The sequence below is a fragment of the Ascaphus truei genome, chromosome 14 (assembly GCF_040206685.1).
Source record: "Ascaphus truei isolate aAscTru1 chromosome 14, aAscTru1.hap1, whole genome shotgun sequence".
Taxonomy (NCBI): domain Eukaryota; kingdom Metazoa; phylum Chordata; class Amphibia; order Anura; family Ascaphidae; genus Ascaphus; species Ascaphus truei.
This window is the reverse complement of record NC_134496.1, coordinates 55,599,497-55,621,639: the sequence shown is the minus strand read 5'-3', so window position 1 is coordinate 55,621,639 and position 22,143 is coordinate 55,599,497. Positions and strand designations below refer to the sequence as shown.

Below are 22,143 nucleotides of genomic sequence, written 5' to 3'. Positions count from 1 at the left end.
TACACCCGCCCATTGCGCTGTATAATCCCTGGGACTGCGATGGGGCAGAGAATCGTACAATACACCCGCCCATTGCGCTGTATGATCCCTGGGACTGCGATGGGGCAGGGAATCGTACAATACACCCGCCCATTGCGCTGTATAATCCCTGGGACTGCGACGGGTCAGAGAATCGTACAATACACCCGCCCATTGCGCTGTATAATCCCTGGGACTGCGATGGGGCAGGGAATCGTACAATACACCCGCCCATTGCGCTGTATAATCCCTGGGACTGCGATGGGGCAGGTAATCGTACAATACACCCGCCCATTGCGCTGTATGATCCCTGGGACTGCGATGGGGCAGGGAATCGTACAATACACCCGCCCATTGCGCTGTATAATCCCTGGGACTGCGATGGGTCAGAGAATCGTACAATACACCCGCCCATTGCGCTGTATAATCCCTGGGACTGCGATGGGGCAGGGAATCGTACAATACACCCACCCATTGCGCTGTATGATCCCTGGGACTGCGATGGGGCAGGGAATCGTACAATACACCCGCCCATTGCGCTGTATGATCCCTGGGACTGCGATGGGGCAGGGAATCGTACAATACACCCGCCCATTGCGCTGTATAATCCCTGGGACTGCGATGGGGCAGGGAATCGTACAATACACCCGCCCATTGCGCTGTATAATCCCTGGGACTGCGATGGGGCAGGGAATCGTACAATACACCCGCCCATTGCGCTGTATAATCCCTCGGACTGCGATGGGGCAGGGAATCGTACAATACACCCGCCCATTGCGCTGTATAATCCCTGGGACTGCGATGGGGCAGGGAATCGTACAATACACCCGCCCATTACGCTGTGTGATCCCTGTGACTGCGACGGGGCAGGGAATCGGACAATACACCCGCCCATTGCGCTGTATAATCCCTGGGACTGCGATGGGTCAGAGAATCGTACAATACACCCGCCCATTGCGCTGTATAATCCCTGGGACTGCGATGGGTCAGAGAATCGTACAATACACCCACCCATTACGCTGTGTGATCCCCAGGAGGACTGCGATGGGGCAGGTAATCGTACAATACACCTGCCCATTGCGCTGTATGATCCCTGGGACTGCGATGGGGCAGGGAATCGTACAATACACCCGCCCATTGCGCTGTATGATCCCTGGGACTGCGATGGGGCAGAGAATCGTACAATATACCCGCCATTGCCCTGTTTTTTGTGAATACTTTTCATTTTGTCTCCAGATTTATTATTCTCAGACGCAAAATCTATTAATACAAGTGCATCGTTCTGCAACTTTTCCACTGATTATGCACTTTTTTTTATAAATCCATAGTACTATGATCTAAAACACACAATACTTTTAAAACAAAGACTTCATTAATGCCTGATATGGATTTACTTGGCTCATCATAATAGATCTGCTAATAAGTCTGGCAACAAAGAATATCAAGACATCTTAATCATGTTCGCACTTAATATGATTTTCCAGTGCAACTGCCTGAGGGAGCTTTTTTCAGAGCTGACTGCATGTGGTGTATGGAGATTGTCATGAAGGGGAGGGGGGGGGGGGGGGGGGGACGAACAGCTGTTTGAAGAGCCCTCTGGTGGGACAATGAAGAAAGGTTTTCCATGCACAAGAAGTGACTCGCTGGACAAAGCCATTTCTTATATCAGGACAGGGACCCCCACCCTATTATTCATATCTGCAAAGTTGGGCTGCTGCTTTGAAAACAATGTGTTTGGGCCCCCCAATGTGTTTGGCCCCCTAAAATCTTGCACAAGACTGGTGGATCAGCAAATACACATGAATGCACTAAATCAGGGGGGCAACTCCAGTCCTCAAGGGCCACCAACAGGCCAGGTTTCCAGGATATCCCTGCATCAGCACAAGTGACTCCGTTATAATGACTGAGCCACTGATGGAGCCATCTGTGCTGAAGCAGAGATATCTTGAGGACTGGAGTTGACCACCCCTGCACTAAATGCTGCATATTGATGGATTATTGATTTATTATACCCATAAAACCATCTTTCTTGGTTCCCTAATAGATGGGTTGAAAGTCCCTGCTTCATTTATTATCCTTTATACCTCCAATAAGTATAAACAAATTGCAAAGGTCCAAATCTGTAGTCTGCTTTGACCAATATCATATGTAGACACTGCAGTATATGAACTGTTAATATGCTGGGACTGGCTGGATCAATTTGCCAATGTTTGTATTTTAGTGGTGCATGCAGCAACGTACATGTCAAAGTATGCCCACTCATGGGATAGGTTGCAACTATAAATGGATTGCAGAGGAAACATATGCACGAGATATTGAAAGCCGAGTTGAGGATGTATTGGCCATTAGCATCAGTTACTCCTAATGCACGCAGAATATTTTTAATCAATTGCCTTCCTAGTTTTACGTATTTCTAATTGATGCTTAAAAGCAAAGACGATAACTTGCAAAAAATTGCTGCCATTGATCTAGTGATGTTGGAATTGCACACTGCTGCTTCAAAGCTCACGTAACTCCTTTAAAGCAGTAGTGCCCCCCTGTCACATTCAGCTAATCGGACATACAGACGTGCGTGCCCTCCACTCGTGGCATCATGACGTTTCCCGTGCAGTGGAGTTCTTCTGACAATGTAATTCTCTGGTGTCCACCATTCCATACTGTTATCTCATGCAACCTGTATGACTAAGTCACAAAGAACACGGACTTTCTTTAGTTGTGACATTACATGTGGCTGAAATATTGTGTAATGTCTCGTAACGTTGTAGTTCTGATTTCGAGTCTCTCTGCAAATGCTTTCAATTGTATTAGTTCTAGCCTCATTCCCTAAACCGGTTTCGTTGTACCATACGTGGTCGGATTGGTCACTTCAGTGGGTTTACTGGATGTGGTGTAGTGCCTACAATTTTGTGAATGCACCTCTTCTTAATAGAAGTTCTATGAAGAAACGTAGAATCGGAGCAGCTCTCTTGGCTAAAACTGGAAAATTAATAATGCATTTCAAATAAATAATAGCAAATGTTTCGAGCTGTTGAATTATTTTCCAAAAAAAGGCAGCATTATTAAAAATAGAAATGTAAAATAGAGACTGTGAATAGGCTTTTTTTCCCTCTTTGTAATAACCTGAAAGACACTAGTACTCAAAGTCCAAGTGCCAACATGTCTCCCTTTCTTCTCTGTTGCAGGAATGGTGCAGAAACTGGACCAGAAGTTGCCAGTAGCCAATGAGTATCTTTTGCTTTCTGGAGGCGTTCGGGAAGGCGTCGTGGACTTGGACCTTGATGAATTAAGTGTGTATGCCCGTGGAACAGAATATGACATGGACTTTACTCTTCTTGTGCCAGCTCTAAAGCTACATGACCGGAACCAGCCGGTTACACTGGATATGCGCCACTCCGCTCTGTGTCACTCGTGGCTGAGCCTTCGGCTGTTTGATGAAGGGACCATTTCTAAGTGGAAAGACTGTTGTACAATTGTAGACCACATCAATGGGGCTACCAACTATTTCTTTTCACCTACAAAAGTCGCTGACTGGTTCCATGAGTCCATCAGCATTGTTCTATCTGAGATTCAGAAGAAACCTCAACGTGGCATGCCCAAGGTGGAGAAGGTAGAAAAGAACGGCACTATCATTTCTATCATTTTAGGAGTTGGTAGCAGTCGCATGATGTACGATATCGTCCCTGTGGTCTCTTTCAAAGGGTGGCCAGCAGTAGCTCAAAGTTGGCTAATGGAAAACCATTTTTGGGATGGCAAGATTACAGAAGAGGAAGTTATTAGTGGGTTTTATCTAGTACCTGCTTGTTCTTTTAAAGGTAAAAAAGATAATGAATGGAGATTGTCATTTGCCAGAAGTGAAGTCCAGCTGAAGAAATGCATTTCTAGTAGTTTAATGCAAGCCTATCAAGCCTGTAAAGCCATAATAATAAAGCTTTTATCAAGACCAAAAGCTATCAGTCCATACCATCTCCGGAGTATGATGCTCTGGTCTTGTGATCGACTTCCAGCTAATTATTTGGCCCAAGAAGAGTATGCAGCCCATTTCCTATTGGGGCTTATTGATGACCTACAGCATTGCTTAGTCAACAAAATGTGCCCCAATTACTTCATTCCACAATGCAATATGCTGGAGCACCTGTCAGAGGAAACGGTCATGCTACATGCCAGAAAGCTGTCCTCCGTCAGATCCGATCCTGCAGAACATCTCCGAACAGCTATAGAGCATGTCAAGGCGGCTAACCGTCTTACCCTCGATCTTCAGAGGAGGGGTAGCACCACCAGTATACCATCCCCACAGTCCGACGGAGGAGACAATAACCAGCCAGATGATCGATTAGCCAAAAAATTACAGCAGCTAGTGACTGAGAACCCAGGAAAATCCATCTCTGTCTTCATCAACCCTGATGATGTAACAAGACCCCACTTCAGGATTGATGACAAATTTTTCTGAGACTTACTGATACTTCTATTAAGACTTGATGTGGAGTCTGTGTGCTGTCTTGTTTTTACATATCCAGCATAAATTGGATCTGTCAAGAACAATATGAACGACTTAGTCCTGTTTCTGCAGGACATTGCATATTTTGAAACAGTATATTACTATTTCATATGCTGCTTTGACAGTTTTTAGTTTTAAGGGAGAACATGAGCCTTAAATGACCATTTTCTGTTTGCAATCATCTATTTAATTTGTGTACATGTCGAGCATTCTAATTTCAGTTTGGAATACATTTTTTGTTTTTTTTTACGGTGGGCTTCCATCATTTAACATAGAGGGGGTTATTCATTCAACTGTAATAGTGCCGCTCTGGATGCTTTCACACAAACTGCCAGTGAAGTAAATGGGAGTGTCTGTGTAATAGTACCCCGATTGGCACTATTGTCGTTTATTGAATACCACCCCAAAAAGGAGACTTTGCATTATAGGACCTTTACCCTAACCTTGGTATTCTGGACACTTGTTTTTCTTTATGAGAAAATACTTTAGACTGATGGTATATTTAGGTCCAATACGAGGCGAACCTGTTCAATTCTCCATCTCCTGTATCTTCTTTTAGCCTCTTTACATAAATGTTCATTAAGATGTTTAAATCACATTGATGATCCTCCCTTACAAACATACATCGTTATTCTGTCATTTGCTAATTTGCGCTTTACCACTTTTAAATATTTGTGGTTCAACTTTAGACTATAGGATTAACTAATTTCCAACTGCCATCTACAGAAAGTTCAACCCGAAACCTATTGTCCTGGAAATAAGGGTCTTGTTCCCTTTCTCTATCCGAAAGGTCATGAGAGGTATTACATTCTCCAGGAATAATCCATCTCCATTGGGACTCTCTATTTTAAGCGAGGTGCAACCATTTCTCACATATATATATAAAAGGGCATGTAATGTACAACACAAAAGGTCACATAAGCCATTGGTTCTTACACTGACCGTGTACATCCTCTTTGTAGTTAGCGAGATTGTAGCCAGAACCAAGATCATATGGACCTACATCTGAGCCATGTACCATGTGAATGAGGTTCAGTAGAGATGGACCTTGATGTTCTCATGTCATGTGCGTGTTCATGATCATCACTATATGTTCTGGAGCAGAATATTGTGGTTGCTATCTGAAATGTACCTCATTTGCATCTTGATTTTGAAAGGAACGTGTTGCTGTTTCACAAGAGGTATCACATATTTGTACATGTTAAAGTACCTACTCCCGTAGTAAGAAGTCCTATTTATAACCATTACATGATGTGGCAATGAGAACGCTGATACTCGCCAGCTCCGATACTGGACACAGGTTCCCAAACGTTATCATTATCTGCTGGTGGCCTCAGCCAGTGGGGCACTCTCTGTGTCTCTGATAGTTGTATATCGCAGGTGGGCTCAACTCCAGTCCTCAAGCACCCCCCCCCCCCCCCGCAGCAACACAACAGGACAGGTTTTCAGGATCTCTCAGCTTCAGCACAGGTGGCTCAGTCGAAGACAGGGACTAGTTGAGCCACCTGTGCTGAACAGGGACTAATTGAGCCACCTGTGCTGAAGTTGGGATAACCTGAAAACCTGAGCTGTTGGGGGGTCTTGAGGACTGGCGTTGAGCACTAAAGTCTATAACTGCTGAAGTGTCTCTTCTGGTCGTTTTTGGCCGGAAACCCCAATAGCTTACAATGGAGATTTCTGGGTGATAATTAATCCTTTGGAGTCTGAATGCTGCAGCTGACAGTTTTCAATAGTGTCACTTGCTTAAATGTGGCCATGTTTTGGCTTTAATGTGGGAAATTATTTAAAAACTAATAGAACATTGCCATGTACATTATTTGCACTAACATTAGTAACTTTTTGGACATTTTTAATTGTTTCCATTATGAAGAGTGCATTTCTTTGACGTACAATAAAATAATTTTTGTATAGTTTTGGTTCTCCTTTAGATATTATGTAATGCATTCAGCCTGTTTTCAGTTGTTTATGTAAAATGTGTATCAGAAACAGAACGTTCACCCAGACATGAAAACATATGTATTTTCATTGCATTTGAATCACATGCAAATTTCTGATCTTCATGGTTTGTGTAATATGTGCACCGGAAACAGAATTCTCATCCAGACATGAAGATATGTATTTTCACTGTATGTATGTGCTGCTATTAAAATCAAGATGTACGAATTGATATGCATTTTTTTTCTCATGCAAATTAAAAGAAATAATATAATCTATTTTGGGACTGGTAATATTTCTTGTTCGTTTAACATTATTGGTGCAGCTCACAGACTTGAGCTAGGATGTTATGTTCGAAACACATCAGGAGAGACGCATTCTTCCTGCTTTCTTTGGACTGCCATTCAAGCAGAGTGATACACACACATATACACACACACATATATACACACACATATACACACACACACACACCACAAAATAATAAATAGATTTATGAGATGGGAAAACAGACCTTTCACACAGATTATTGTTGCCAACCAGAGTATATATTCAATTGGTTGCAGATACATTTATGTGATGCCAGTGGCCCCACGCTTAAAGAAAGATACTAATGTGCAAATACTGTAAAGTCCCATAGCTGGGACAATTGTGTTTCTGATTTTACCGTACTTTCAGGGTGATGGACCTGCACATTGAGTTTACATCATAAAGGGGGGGGGGGGGGGAGAGGAGATATGGGCTTGTGGGGGGGGGGGAGGGAAGAGAGATGGGAGAGAAGTCGATATGGACCGCAGGATGTGACCTGTCCATATCTAGAAGTAATAACTGTAATTTAGCCCATCTGGTGCATGTCACTGCATTGCTTATGTGGTTGATCCCTTTGATGCCAGAGGTGCATGCAATGCACTGTCTCCCAGAGCAAGTAAGATAAGCAACTTAGGCTGAGATTAGTCTGCGACAGCGCTCGCGCACAAGCACAAATTGCATAATGAGGCCGTCCCTAGTGTGTGCGTGATGGAGCACGATGGCGCGACTGCGTTTTGAAAATACACATTTTTGTTGTCTTTTCAAGCGCAGCAGCATGACGTCTGCATCACGTGATCAGTTAAGCCAATAAGTGCGACCCAGCTTCGTGACGCATCCGCCACGCCTCCAAATCGCCTCGCCAATCGCCTGCAGCTCAGTGCACACATCCCTCGGGCAGTGCGCGAGTCTATGCCGCCCGTCGCGTACGCGAGTATTATAATCTTAGAAGTGAACAAGCAAAGTGAAGAAAAGCACAGCCGGTAATGTGCTCGCTCGCAGAGAAAGATCGGGAGAATTTGTTCAGTTACTATATTATGTGCACGTCAATGAGTCTGGAGCTGATTGGAAGACCACTTAGGGGGGGTTTTGCCACTAAGGGGGTATTTTCCCACTCAGGGGGTATTTACTCAGTGGGTCTCCTGCTCCCCTTAAATTGGACTGATTTTAATTGGCTTTTTAACGGCCAGAAAAGGCATCCTGTGCAGCTGGTTTTACCCATATACAGGAGCCATTTATCAAGTGCGAGAAGAGGTTGCAAGCTCCCATGTAATGTAATCACAGACAAAATATTCCCCTTGCATTTGTGATATGTAATCCAGTAAAGGGATTTCTGTCACCTCTCGCACACGCACACGCACACGCATTGCACCACCGCTTGCTTTAACCCAAGCGCTGCTGCATTTGCCATTTTAAGTTTAATCTAAGCAGATTCTATAAACTAAAGCATAGCTAGTCTAGGTTTGGAGATTTCAATAAAGACATTTGATGTTGGATAGTGAAGTAACAATAACCCTCCACAATCCAGGGTATAATGCAAAACACACTTGTGTATCCATGTCGCACAGTGAATGTAGATTATTTGTTACATATGCACAGGTTTCTATTGTCATGATTAGGCTGCCGGTGTAATTGCTCCATTCTCTGAGATCTGGAAATCGTGCATTCAAAAAAAATGGAACTGTAAATGTGTCTAAAAAGAAAAATATAGTTGACAACCTGTCTCTGCGGGGTCTTTCTATAATCTACACCCACAAACTGTATCCTGTTTAACATTCATTACACTTCTAGTTTAGTAGCTACATGATGAACTACAAATGCAGGACACCTGCACCATGTCCTCTGTCAAGTTTTACTACACACATGTGCCTCCTTACCCGGCTCTAAACGAGATTATATTGAGTTGGGTATAGATTTGTGTATATGTATGTATGTATGTATGTGTCTGTATGTAGGTATGTATGTATGTATGTATGTGTGTGTGGTATGTATGTATGTATGTATGTAGGTAGGTAGGTAGGTATGGCCAGTGCTAGAAATGGGATTTTTGAACTGGGGGTATGGCTAAATCCATCTGTTATTAACACACACATTCCCAGCTAGCCCAAACTCCCACACCCACCACATCATGAATATATATTTATGTCAAAAGGAGTGCTACTGGGCGTGGCAAATGTATACAACAAAAGACAGGGGTGCCCAATGCTACATCCAATTGACAAAACATATAAAATAATAAGTATAAAGTGTAAATACTTCAATAATAATATTTACTTGGTTATTTAGTTAAACCCGTTGGACAAAGCGTCATAAGCCTGCATACCAACGCCAAGGTATAACCAAAATTAATGCAGGTCCTACACTACACTGTGAACCCTTCCTGTTACCTCTGTATGAGGGGAAGCAACCATAGTAGGTCCTGTTCTTTGCAGCAAAGTGAAAAGACCTCCCAAGTTAAAAAGGTGAGGAGGAGTGAGCTCTGTGGACGGTGCCACCTACCTCCATACAACTGTTACCAGTCAGAAATTGATTAACACATTGATTAACACACATTCCCAGCTAACTCAAACTCCTACACCCACCACATCATGAATATATATTTATGTCAAAAAGAGTGACTCCTCCTCACCTTTTAACTTGGGAGGTCTTTCACTTTGCTGCAAAGAACAGGACCTACTGTGGTTCTTTCCCCTTATACAGAGGTAACAGGAAGGGTTCACAGTGTAGTGCAGGACCTGCATTAATTTTGGTTATTCCTTGACGTTGGTATGCAGGCTTATGACGCTTTGGCCAAAGGGTTTAACTAAACAACCAAGTAAATATTATTATTATTGAAGTATTTAAACTTTATACTTATTACTTTATATGTTTTGTCAATTGGATGTAGCATTGGCCACCCCTGTCTTTTGTTGTATCCACCTGTTATTAACTTCCTCCCTCCCTCTCCCCCCCACCCCCCCAAAAAAAGCACAGGTCAATCTCCACCTGTCATAATTTCTAATGTGAAACATTCAAAATAAATCAATCTTAAAGAAAACAATTATAATAAATAACAAACATCCGTTATCACTTATCAGCACAACACCAACACGGCTTTAAGTGTACAACGAGGTATGAACATTTTTCAATAGAACATTCACAAAAATAATATTCCTAAAAATGAAATACATTATAAAACGTCCCACAAACGTTTACATTTGGAATCTTCATATCACACCTTTTTCTTTTATACGACATTGCAGTTTCTTCAGCGGCGCCTTCCCGGAAGAAGCCGAGACTTATCACAAACTTCTGGGTTGAAGAAAGTTGTGGCTCGACCAAGTTCATAAAAAGTATGTCTCGTGGGTGTTCCACAGTAAGGCTCGCACCCTGTGGCGACACGGACGAATTTATTCCACTGAAACTCCTCTCACACTCTGCAGTGGAAACTGCTATTGAATTCATTGCTTCAATTGTTTTTTAAGATTCTCTCATATCTTAATTACTTTATTATCCTTAAACTCCCTGAAAGCTCAATGTGTCTTACAAAATTCTCTGACAATTCTATTTTATTGTCCCTGTCTGTAAAATTTGTGGCCAATCTTCAACGCAAATATATCGAGATTGTCTGATTAGTGTTTCACACTTTTTTTGCATACTGATGCCAGAGTACATATCCTGGATTTTGAACGAATGCAGACGCTTCTAAAACCTCGTTGAACCCTTGATATATATATATATATATTTCATTCTTACTCTAGAAGTATCAGAACTTGCATTGCTGAAATGTTCCCATACATTGACTAATAGCTTTGGCGGTCCTAAAAGATGAAGCAACGCATCTTGTACTAAACATGCAACCAATTTTCAGCAGGTGACATTGTGGAGACTTCACGCAGGCTTTTAATACATCCTGATTTCTCGGAGATCTGTGGTGCAGTGAATATCATTTGTCAAAAAAAAATTCTAAGTGATTCAACCTTACAACTTCATCAACAGAATTGCTTGTGCACAGTTCGTCTGTAATTAGCACAGTGCTAAATAGTTGCATTAGGGAAATCATCGAGGAACAATTTTGCAACACCAGCATTTAGTCCGAGCAGAACGGAAGCACCATCAGATGCAGAAGAAATGACATTTTCCTTCAGATATTGCATCGAAAATTCTGATTTATTTTTTTAGACTAACAGTGTATCAAATGTTTTTTTTATTGTTCCATTTTCACTAACACGAACATTGTTTTTGGTGCACTTTTTCTTAAAGTATTTTGAAACACTAATTTTTAAGGGTTATCTTAATGAACATGAATGTTAAGTTTCAATTAACCAAAAGTTATGGGTCACTGACCGCTTTCAAGGGTTGCTGGGAGTTACTGCTAGAAACTACACCTCCCATGAGCCATTGCAGCAGGTGATTGATGTCAGAGTGCCCTTACATGGCTAGCTCTGCCATATAAGGACACGAGCATCACTGGGCTGACTACAAATGCCAGAAGCGCTTGCTAGTTGCAGTTTCAGACGGGGTTGGCACAACGCTGATGCAAGGGGCCGGAGGAAATCATCGCTAGTGATTATCACAGCAGGGGGCTTCCATCCAAATCAGGGACCCCTGCTGTGATTATCTTATATGTAGCCAACTTTACTGTCCCGGCCGCTGCAGCGTGCGGTTGGGGTGCGGTTACCTCACCGGCTTTCGTTGTGGTGCCGGAGACGGTAAAGTTGGCTACATCTGTATGAAATATGGTTAATCACTTGGTTGATAGGTGGTGCTAGCGGGACTAAATTAAAAGAAAAATAAATATATGAAAAATGTACATATCTCATTTGAATTCGCCAATTTTCTTATTTCATCGATTCAGTCTCCAGAACTAACTCCGTGTTCTAATAAATCTAAAGAAAATCTATTTTCAGAACATATTTTATTTAGATTTACTAGAACATTTTCAGACTTATTTTAACAAATTTATCGCAATAAATGTCTTAATATCGGTATCGTGGTGAAAATGTTTCTATCGCCCAATCCTAGTGCAAACAAGGGCTTTATTCACAGCCGTTGGTGCGCGGCAGAAGACACACTTCACTTCAGACATTAACTAGTGGTAAACAATATGGTTTCTCTGTGCTTCTTCCCCTGGTAGCGCTGGGGAGGTACTTAGGCTTTTATTATAATAAGCGCGTGCGCGGCAATGACAGATACCTGTCTCCCTATTACAGTGTATCCACCGACAATACGCACGCCCACGGCAGATAGCGTCGACGCGGCAATGACAGATACCAAAGAAATTTGTATTTTTGAGCAGCTGCCATGCCACGTGACACTACGAGCCAATCACAGGGAAGCCTACCCTTGTGACGTCTTGGCCACGCCTCCTAGATGTACGCATCATAGCTTTGCCTGTAAACACAAAAAGCCACATGCACACAGAACATCAGGCGCGCGCCCGCTTACCATAACACATGCCTTATACTTGTTTCCCTTAGTAATAGTTAGATGGTCAATCTCCTGCATGGTGTCAATAGCGCATCATTAGGGATCAGCATCTCGTCAGTCTGCCTTTCCTACCTTGTCCATGCATATTGGATTGGGAATTTATTAAGTACCTTCTGGTGGGACCGATCTGATTATGCTCCAGAGATTCTACTCTGAGAACTCCCTGCTGAGCACATGCTCACATTCCCTGCTGAGCACATGCTCACCCTTCCTGCTGAGTACACGCTCACTCCTCTTCCTGCTGAGCACACGCTCACTCCTCTTCCTGCTGAGCACACGCTCACTCCTCTTCCTGCTGAGCACACGCTCACTCCTCTCCCTGCTGAGAACATGCTCACTCCTCTTCACGACTGAGAACAATCTTTGGCTATTACTACAGATGCTAACTACATAGGGCACCTTCCTTAACTGTAAACAGCAAATGGTGACAGGACATCCTTAATACACAACTATACACACATACCTATTTACAGGACTCACAGTGAGGCTTCCATCTGAACTCTGAGGAACCTGCTTCTAGAACATAGGGAGATTCCATATATACCCTTATATCTCCCTATAGTGACATCACTGGTCACAAGACATGCAAAGGAGGGGCTATCCCTCTCTGCTTAGTCATCCTACATCACATGAGGGGTAGGGGAGTAACCTAAGTGATCCCACACAGCTAACTCATTAAGGCTGTTACCCCCTTATACTAACTAGTAGTCCCTAAAGTGGGAGTTGCATGCAGGTAATACGCTATTATAAAAATGTATAAAACACTCAATACACTGCCGGCATATTTACTTTCTCCTCTGAAGAGTTTACAGTCTACTTGAAGTTTCCCATTCACAGGAAAATTAAAGAATTTGGACAATGTTACAAGGAAATGGAACTGAATCACTAATCAGTGTAACAGTGAACTTACCACTAGTGCAATCCTTCCCTGGATACAAACTGTGGTGATCATGTGATGTGTTTCTGTGACACAATCAGGCCCTTCTGATGTTATTTCAATTTCTCAGATCTATTATTGCTGCATTTTCTGAGTCTGAATAAAGAAAACATGGAAATACCAGGATAAGATGCACAACAGAAAGAAATTCATCGGCCACAATAACTGCAAATAGCCTCTTTTCTGGTCTGAGCACATCTCTCTTAGGCTGGGGCCATAGAGGGGTGAGCAGTTCGGAGCCGTTACAGTTTAACAAATAAGCCTGGAAAACACTAAAAAAAAGATACCTCTCCCCAAAAACCTGCCACGCTTCCTGTGCTCTCTGCTGGAATTTTCAGTGGCCCCATATAATAGGGGCGATCATTAAACAGGTTGTGGTCAACATTTCTCTATATTCTGTATTCATTTGAAGACTTTTATTACAATCTCCAAATATCAACGAGTAATCAAATTGTTGTTTCAATAAATACAATCCACCATTCTCTACACCATCAACACAATAATTGGGGAACAACGGTAACAGAGAGGAAGAAGTTGGAGTGACGTTGGTTGATAAGAAGGCATTATTACAATGCTTACAGATTATCCAAATATTGTTGATTTTTAGAATTTATTAAGAGTAAAAAGTGTTCTAGGGCCAGTGAGTTATATACACTGTGCTGCTCTTTTCTCGGTATTGTCAGTGTGTGTGCATACACAGCACAGGTATATAGGTGTATATATAGGTGTTTACAGTATTCAGAATATTAGCATTCTTAACTAAGGGGACGCAATCTCTCCTACCAGTTTAGGGTACAGTACAAGATAAAAGCAGAGCACTTTGCTCAAGGGGTAGCAAATGAGTACAGAAAGACAAAGTCCCTTAATGCAGAAATGTATAGTGATATTAATCCCACAGCTACAGTATAATGTACCCCTGTAATAATACTAAGGATAATACTAAGGAAATGTTACAGCAGAACATCCCACTTTGGGCTGAGCCAGGCTGTGAATAGGGGAGGACATCGCGCATGCGCACAGAAGCCGGGCTGATCTGGGAGTACACCTGCAGCACCACAGTCAGAGGACAGCAGCACCCTGCAGCACCACAGACAGAGAACAGCAGCACCCTGCAGCACCCCAATCAGAGGACAGCGGCACCCTGCAGCACCCAGGTAACACACGGCGCTAACCCTTCTCGTCACCAGGGCAATGCTGGCCACAGCCCCCCCTTACCCCTGTCCTGTGACGGCTCATTGCAGATCCAGGCTGTGGGACCTCCATCCACAGGCAGCAAAATAGCGCTGTCATCAGGATAACGCGCGCAAGCAGGATCTCTGCAGCAGGGCAGGCGCTAATTGGGCGAGTTCCCTAAACTTCAACACACCGGAGAAAGGGCAGACATGGAAAACAAAGGTAGGTGTGTGTGTGTGTGTGTGTTACTGTGTGTATCACGGTGTGTGTCAGTGTGTGTGTATCACTCTGTGTGTCACTGTGTGTGTGATACTGCAGTGCTGCTGAGGCTGAGCATTGGGTCGATAGGAGGCACATTGCAGCAGTGCTAAGACACATGAGCAGAGAGCTGGATATATTAACCTACAGAGCCTGTTAGCACCACACATCTCCCGTGTCATTGTGCAGGAGGCGAGGCACAGGGAGGAGGTGTGTACATCATTAACCCATGCAGCACTGGGGTGGCCTGGTCCAGTCCCAGACACATTATTCTGGGGAAAGTTCAGCTCTTGTCTTTACCACCAGATAACATGGCCATACCTCTGCTCCAGGCTGGCTACATTACATGAGTGGGATAGTGACCAGATCAGGTGTGTGTGTGTGTGTGTGTGTGTGTGTGTGTGTGTGTGTGTGTGTGTGTGTGTGTGTGTGTGTGTGTGTGTGTGTGTGTGTGTGTGTGTGTGTGTGTCTGTGTGTCTGTGTGTCTGTGTGTGTGCTCACATGTATGTGAGATTATGCTGAGCTGTGCTCTCTTCCTTCAAAGGAAACACAGCCCACTGTACATGCAATCAGAAGAAATGGAAAAAAAGACATTTGAAACATATATAGTGACTTAGTGAATGGACTATTTAAATTTATTTAGTGCAATTCGACTTTAATGATCTATCAGTTATTACATATGTTTATTGTAATGTTTTAGTTGCTCTTTACATTTCCATTACGGATAGGGAGGATCCATTGAAGTAATGTGAATTAACTGTTGTAGGGACAGATGCAAGCGATGTTATGGGAACCTGTACCTCACTATCTACCACAGAAAACTCATTCCTTTCCTGTCTTTGTGTGTGCTACACAATACTTGGATATTGTCACAGTTTTGTAAGGAGGATATGCTCTATGTTCTTTTATCTAACTTAAGCTAATATGGAGAGATATTAGATGTGTCACTACAGATACACCACTTATTCAGAGCTGGTCACCTATTAACGCTGATATTCCTAGCAAGGATATTGTAGATAGAGACTCTGGCAGAATGATACTGCATCACGGACAGTTCTGCTGTCTGATGGGCAAAGGACCATATTTATTATAGGGTTCTAAGCCTTAAGGGCCGTTTATGGCCCATTTTTACTTAGCATCCTATATTAATCTTGCTGAAAGTGTTAACTCATCTACAGTAAAGACCCCAGTACTAACCTTCACCTTTCACCACTGGAAAGGGTAGGAATATACTGTATAATAAATATATCAGGGCAGCTATGGTTATGCTAATCAATACATGTTGTCAGTATGTGAGGTGAGTAGAATCCACATATTGCAGCTCACATTTGTCAGATGTTTTTTGTTTCATTACATACAGGAGTGCCCTAAACTGTCAGAAGGTCTATCAGTCCCCCCCCCCACACACACACACCCCAAATAAGCATTTAGCATCTCTAAAGTAACACATTTACATGGATTTGGAAAAAAATTATACTTAGAACATTGATTTGTAAAAAGTGCTATAAAACTGAGGCTCTAAAATAAGGCCCGTCGTCATTCACCCTTTCACTGCTGGAGGTGCTAGGACTCATCATGTGCAATGTGTTGCTAGGCTCTCTCTGGCAGTGAAAGGATTAAATGGAACTTGACATGTCATGACATCTGGTGTTGGAGGTCACATTAACGGGCGTGGAAGAATTGCCCACTTTGGAAGTATTTCCAGGTGTATAATATAGTTGGCGTTAGACGAGATCGCTGCAGGTGTTCCTGCTAAACGCCACACACCTGCCACATCTCCGAAAAACATTCGTAAGGAGCATCTGATATATAATGCAATGACATTCTTGTGACTGCACAATTCAGCCTACGTATCCTTAAAGTAATTTGGCTACAATGTGCTATATTTAAATAGGAGCTACTGTCCCACTGACACTTCTGTTGATGAGCCTGGAGTGTTTTTTCAAATGACAGCTATTCACTTTATATTTTCACCACTACTACCCTGAACCCCAAATGTCCCACTTCTCTTCCCCACTATCTACTCCAAACAATAACTAGAATTGTTATACCTAACAAAAGCTTACGTTTAGCTCAGGGGCCAATTGGCAATTTGTTTTCTAGGAGGCAATTCTCCCTGCCTGCCCTCGTGTCACATATAGCTGAATGTGTGTGTGTGTGTATTTGTGTGTGTGCATACAGATGAGCCAACGAGTATTCTAAAACTTGCCTTAAACTAGCCAGGTACATGCTGTGTTCATGCTGGGTACATTTCAGTGACATTTCTGCAGAGGCTAATGGCCCACCGGATTAACACAGCAGGGGTTCCTGGCAGTCCCATTCAGTTTGAATGGGACTGCCAGGGATCCCATCTGTTAATCCGATGGGCCATTAGTCTGTCTGCAGAAATGTGTGAAATGTTGCAGCATGTACCCATCATATACCCAGCATGTACCTGGGTCTTTTTGGAGATTGCCCCAGGTTTGTTTTAGAATAATCGTTGGCACTACAGTCTATATGTATATATATATATAAAACAGAAAATAGCCGTGTTAGTCCAGTTGCGATAGTGCAGAATAAATGAGTTCTTCAGTATTAGGTGATACCTTTTTTATTGGACTAACAATTTATCTCATAGGACAAGCTTTCGAGAGTTATTCTCTCTTCTTCAGGTCAGCAATACTGATTTACAAAGGATTCAATGGCTAAAACAGTGTAGAGAGAGGGAAAAAAACCAGATATGTACTGTAGATAAGGTAGGGTGTTAAAAGTGTTTGAAGCCAGTGGACAGTGACAAAGAAAGGTGGGGAGGGGGAGGGATGCTGGGGGGCAGAGAAAGTGTGGATAAGAATTGAGGCAAGCAGGATAATTACAAACACTTTTGATAGGGTGTGAGAAAACCCATGTCCGCATTAAGTCCTTTGGTTTTGGTGTCAAAAAGTCTTATCATTCTGAGTTCAAATGTTTTCCGTTCTTGGGTGCGTTTAAATATTCCATTGAGGATTTTGATTTTTAAATCATTTATGATCTGGTTGTGAGAAGTGATGTCCCACAATTGAGCAGTATCTTCCTTCTTCGTGATGGAGTATAGAGTGTCTGTGCATATACACACACACACACACACACACACACACACACACACACACACACACACACACACACACACACACACACACACACACACACACACACACACACACACAGTCCACTCACTTTGCAAAGGCCTATGACATACCATCCAAGGTGTCAGCAGAAGCAGCACAATGATAGTAGCAATCAGGACAGACTCTCCAGGTGAATATGTATTCTGTATGTGTGTATGTGTGTGTGTGTGTATGTGTGTGTGCGTGTGCGTGTGCGTGTAACCCCTCCTTGCCTGGCTCCCAAGGAATGTTACTCTGAGGTAGTGTAGATGTGGTGCCACAGAATCTCCTTACCTTCTCAGGGTGCTGGAATACCGCAGGCTGGTGTTGTAAGCTCGTCAGGATAGGAATACAGGGTACTAGGAACTTTTATACAGACAGGACAAGTTTATTCATGACAGGACAGGTTTCATAACACAACATGCTTCCCTGGATCCTATACCTCGGTCCAGGGAGGTTCCACATGGCTTTGTCATCTCGTTAGTTGGCCTCCAGCAGGAACATATCTCCTTTATCCTAAACACCAGAGGATTGGTACTAGCTCCTGGGAACTAGTTTTAGTGTGTGTGTGGGGGGTGGGATGGAGGGGGGGTGCTTCCCTTCTGGGGGTCCCATTTCCCCCATTATCCAGCATGGATCCCCATCAAATTCCTACTCATGGGCCTGGAGTGTCTTGGCGTGGGAATGCTGAATGGGCAGACCCAATGTGGCACCTCTCACTAGGGGGTCACTACCCATGGTGCCCCTGCTTGTGAGTACGCACACACTGTCCTCCAATGTCACAAGTAAAGAAGTCTGCTTCTCCTGATTGTGGGCAGGGCCACCAACAGAAATCGTGGGACCCAGGACAAACATTTTAAGCAGCAGAAATGTCTATAACAATGGAAATATGGGCAAATAACTGCCACATTATTTGCTCAATAATAATAAATAGATACATGTGTATCTTAGTAAAAACATGTGTCATATAACAGCTGAACAGTGAATACATGCAATGTGCAATATTCTGATACCACAGGAACTAAAATGCTAATATATATAATATATATATATATATATATATAATACAAAAAATAATAATCAATAAGATTCGTGTATATAACATTTTATCTCTAAAAAAAATTATCTCTAAAAATGTTATATACACAAATCTTATTGATTATTATTTTTATTTACAGTTTTTATATATTATGGTTTTTTTTTGTATTATATATATCTATCTTTTAGCATTTATTTCCTGTGGTATCAGAATATTGCACATTGCATTTATTCACTGTCTTATCTCCGCGGACGCCAGGATTGTAGCGGGTCCACAGGTTCCCGGGGTCTCCCCATTTGCCTCCGCTGCAAGGGGGAGGGGTGTGCGGTGTGTGCGGCGGGTGCCGACGCGGTGTCGGGCCGACGACTGCGTTGCCAAGGACTCCCTTGCAGGGCGCCGCCCTGGGAGAGCACGCAGTAGGAGCCAGGAAGGGAAAGGGGTAGGAGGGTCTGTGCAGAGAGGCAAGTAGCCTCTGCACTAGGACAATAATTCCCCTAGGCCCAGATAGGCCCTGAGACACTCTGAAGATTGTGGCAGCTACAGGGACAGGCCCCAGAATAGAGAACCTGTCCCTTAGAGCTGACTAGCCAGATAGGGACAGTAGACGCGGCAGACCCTGAGAGAGAGAGACCTGGGACAGGTCTAACCACAGAGAGAGAGACTATCTTCAAGGCGGGACCGCCCCGGATGGACCATAGCTCCAGTGGAGGTCAAGATGTCGGGAATAACAGCGGGGATCGGCGGACCCTTTTTGAAGTTGTTTGCGGGCCCGGGTGCAGGAGCGCCCGGAAGGTACCTTAATAAGTGCAGCAACATTTTATACTATACGGCGCTGATCACGCCTAAGGCAGGGGAGTCATACTTGGGGGACACTAAAGGGTTAAGGGACTGGGGGACTCCTATGGTACACTGGAGGGTTGCGCCCTGCGAGGTGCATTGGATAGTTGTATTCTTAGTAATCTAGGCGGGTATGCTATGTCTGTATCTACATTAGAGTATAAGATATTGGTATTACAGTAAAGACTATTGCTATTTTATCTACGTGTGTATTATTATTGTTATTGGGTCCTGTGAGGGGCAAATCTCAATCTGTTGTGATCCCACCCAGGTGGAGGTGCTGCACTGAGTGGTAAAACTATATCGCCCCAGGCTCTCAGTGGCAGAGGCTCAGGCCTTGCAAGCCAACAGGTTGAGAACAGCACTATTAGCTCCCTGTGTTCTGGGGGAAACAGGGCTACATACATACATACATATATATATATATATATATATATATATATATATATATATATATATATATATATATACATACATACATACATATATACATACATATATATATAAAAATAATCAATCAATCTTAGATTGAAGCCAAAATGGCCACCCTCTTAATGAGTAAGTGCCTTAATGATTCGTGCTAGGTAAACTGGCAATCCAAGTGTTGTAAATGAACACTGATGTGTTAATAAAATACCAACACTGACCCCAAAAGTAGTGAAAATGTTTGTGTTTATTTTTTTATACATAAAACACAAAAAAATATCCCAATATTTTGGTTCCCAGTCAGTTCTGGTATTTTTTGTACACCTTAGTGTCCATCTACAATAATTTATAAATATATGTAATTATAGATGTAGATATCCCTACATTGGCTTCCCATAGCCTCTGGAATGAAATTAAAAGCCTTAGTAATGATTTACAAAGGTTTCAACTCCACTACCCCCCCCTCCCCTTACATCTCAGCCCTCATTCAAAAATACATACATACACTCCCCCTACATTGTGCCCACGACACCCACCTTATTACCTCCTCTCACTCCCGCCTGCGAGCCTTCTCCCTTGCTGCCCCCTCTCTGGAATTCCCTACCTTGCACCATCTGACTCTCCCCCAGCTCTAAGATGTTTAAACACTCCCTTTTCAAGGAAGTCTACTCGCCATATCGCTAACATCCCCCTCCCCTCCCCCTCCTACCTCATAGGGTTGTGGCTGGACTAATCTCTACCCTATGTAATATCCCCCCCCCCCCCCAAAAAAAACCCTTAATGGCTTCAGCTGTCAGACTGAGCCATATTCTAACCTGAGCCGCAGCTCATCCTACAATGAGCAGCCACCTTACCTTCTAGTTTCAGCATTGTCCTTCATTCCCTTTAGAGTGTAAGCTCTCAGGATCAGGGCCTCATTACTTCTGTATCTGTTTGTGCATGTTTGCCCTCACCTGTATGTAACGGTTTATGTAATATACATAACTCTGTCTCCCATTGTACCACACTGCGGAATATGTTGGCGCTTAACAAATAAATATATATAAAACTTTATCACTGACTGCCCCACACCTCTGGAATTCCCTTCCCCTCAATACCCGACTAGCACCCTCTCTATCCAGCTTTAAGACTCACCTTAAAACACACCTGCTTAAGGAAGCATACGAGTAGCTCTGTGGCTGATACTATACATATGATAAATAAACCTTGGCCCCCTGCAGACGCACTTACCAGAATGCCCTCCGACTGTCTCTGTACGTTCTTCCTACCTGCCAATTAAATTGTAAGCTCTTCGGAGCAGGGACTCCTCTTCCGAAATGTTACTGTTATGTCTAAAGTACTTATTCCCATTATGTGTTATTTGTATTATTTGTTATTTATACGATTGTCACGTCTATTACTACTGTGAAGCACTATGTACACTAATGGTGCTATATAAATAAAGATGTGAGTGTTTGCATGTGAGTGTGTGTGTGTGAGTATGTGAGTGTGTGCGTGTGAGTGTGTGCATGTGAGTGTGTGTGAAATAGAAGAAATACCGCTCAAGAGAGAACTCCTAATCAAAGGTATCAAAAATCAAGAGAAAATCTGTAATACTACTAATAATAATTAGAATAAGAATAATACCTCTGGCGGTGATTAGGGGTAAACAATATTAACTAACCAAAAGAAAAAAGAACCCCCAAACCAGCATTCTGGGGTACCATTAACTGAACAATCACTTTATTAATACAGATTCAAGTACTGTAGGCAGCTTAAAAACATCCTGCCTAGAACTAGAAGACCCTAAACATACACAGAAACATTGCAGTTTCACCAATACATTTAGGTATTCCACTGATCATTGATGCTGGAATGGTCGCTCTCAGCATTATTATCATTGCCTTATATTTTAAGATGTCTTTTTGAATCTGTATTTATAAAGTGATGGCGGTTCATTTTATATATACACACACACACACGATAGATAGATAGATAGATAGATAGATAGGTAGATAGATAGATAGATAGATAGATAGATAGATAGATAGATAGATACATAGATAGATAGATAGATAGATAGATAGATAGATAGATAGATAGATAGATAGATAGATAGATAGATAGATAGATAGATAGATAGATAGAT

General features: G+C 42.7%; 2 protein-coding genes across 4 annotated transcripts in view; both read left to right on the top strand.

Annotated features, from left to right (window-relative positions):
- Nucleotides 1–6,709, top strand: part of MB21D2 (Mab-21 domain containing 2) — a 78,375-nt gene extending 71,666 nt beyond the window's left edge. For all 3 annotated transcript variants that reach the window (XM_075571051.1, XM_075571053.1, XM_075571052.1), the window contains exon 2: nucleotides 3,201–6,709. In XM_075571051.1, the coding sequence (XP_075427166.1) occupies nucleotides 3,201–4,465 (1,265 nt within the window). In that variant the 3' untranslated portion in view covers nucleotides 4,466–6,709. The remainder of the gene's footprint in view (nucleotides 1–3,200) is intronic.
- A 7,482-nt stretch (nucleotides 6,710–14,191) lies between these two features.
- The window catches only part of FGF12 (fibroblast growth factor 12), a 229,177-nt gene continuing 221,225 nt past the window's right edge, over nucleotides 14,192–22,143 (top strand). Inside the window, exons 1-2 of the mRNA XM_075571049.1 lie at nucleotides 14,192–14,314; nucleotides 14,402–14,555. Coding sequence (XP_075427164.1) covers nucleotides 14,543–14,555 — 13 coding nt within the window. The 5' untranslated portion in view covers nucleotides 14,192–14,314; nucleotides 14,402–14,542. The remainder of the gene's footprint in view (nucleotides 14,315–14,401; nucleotides 14,556–22,143) is intronic.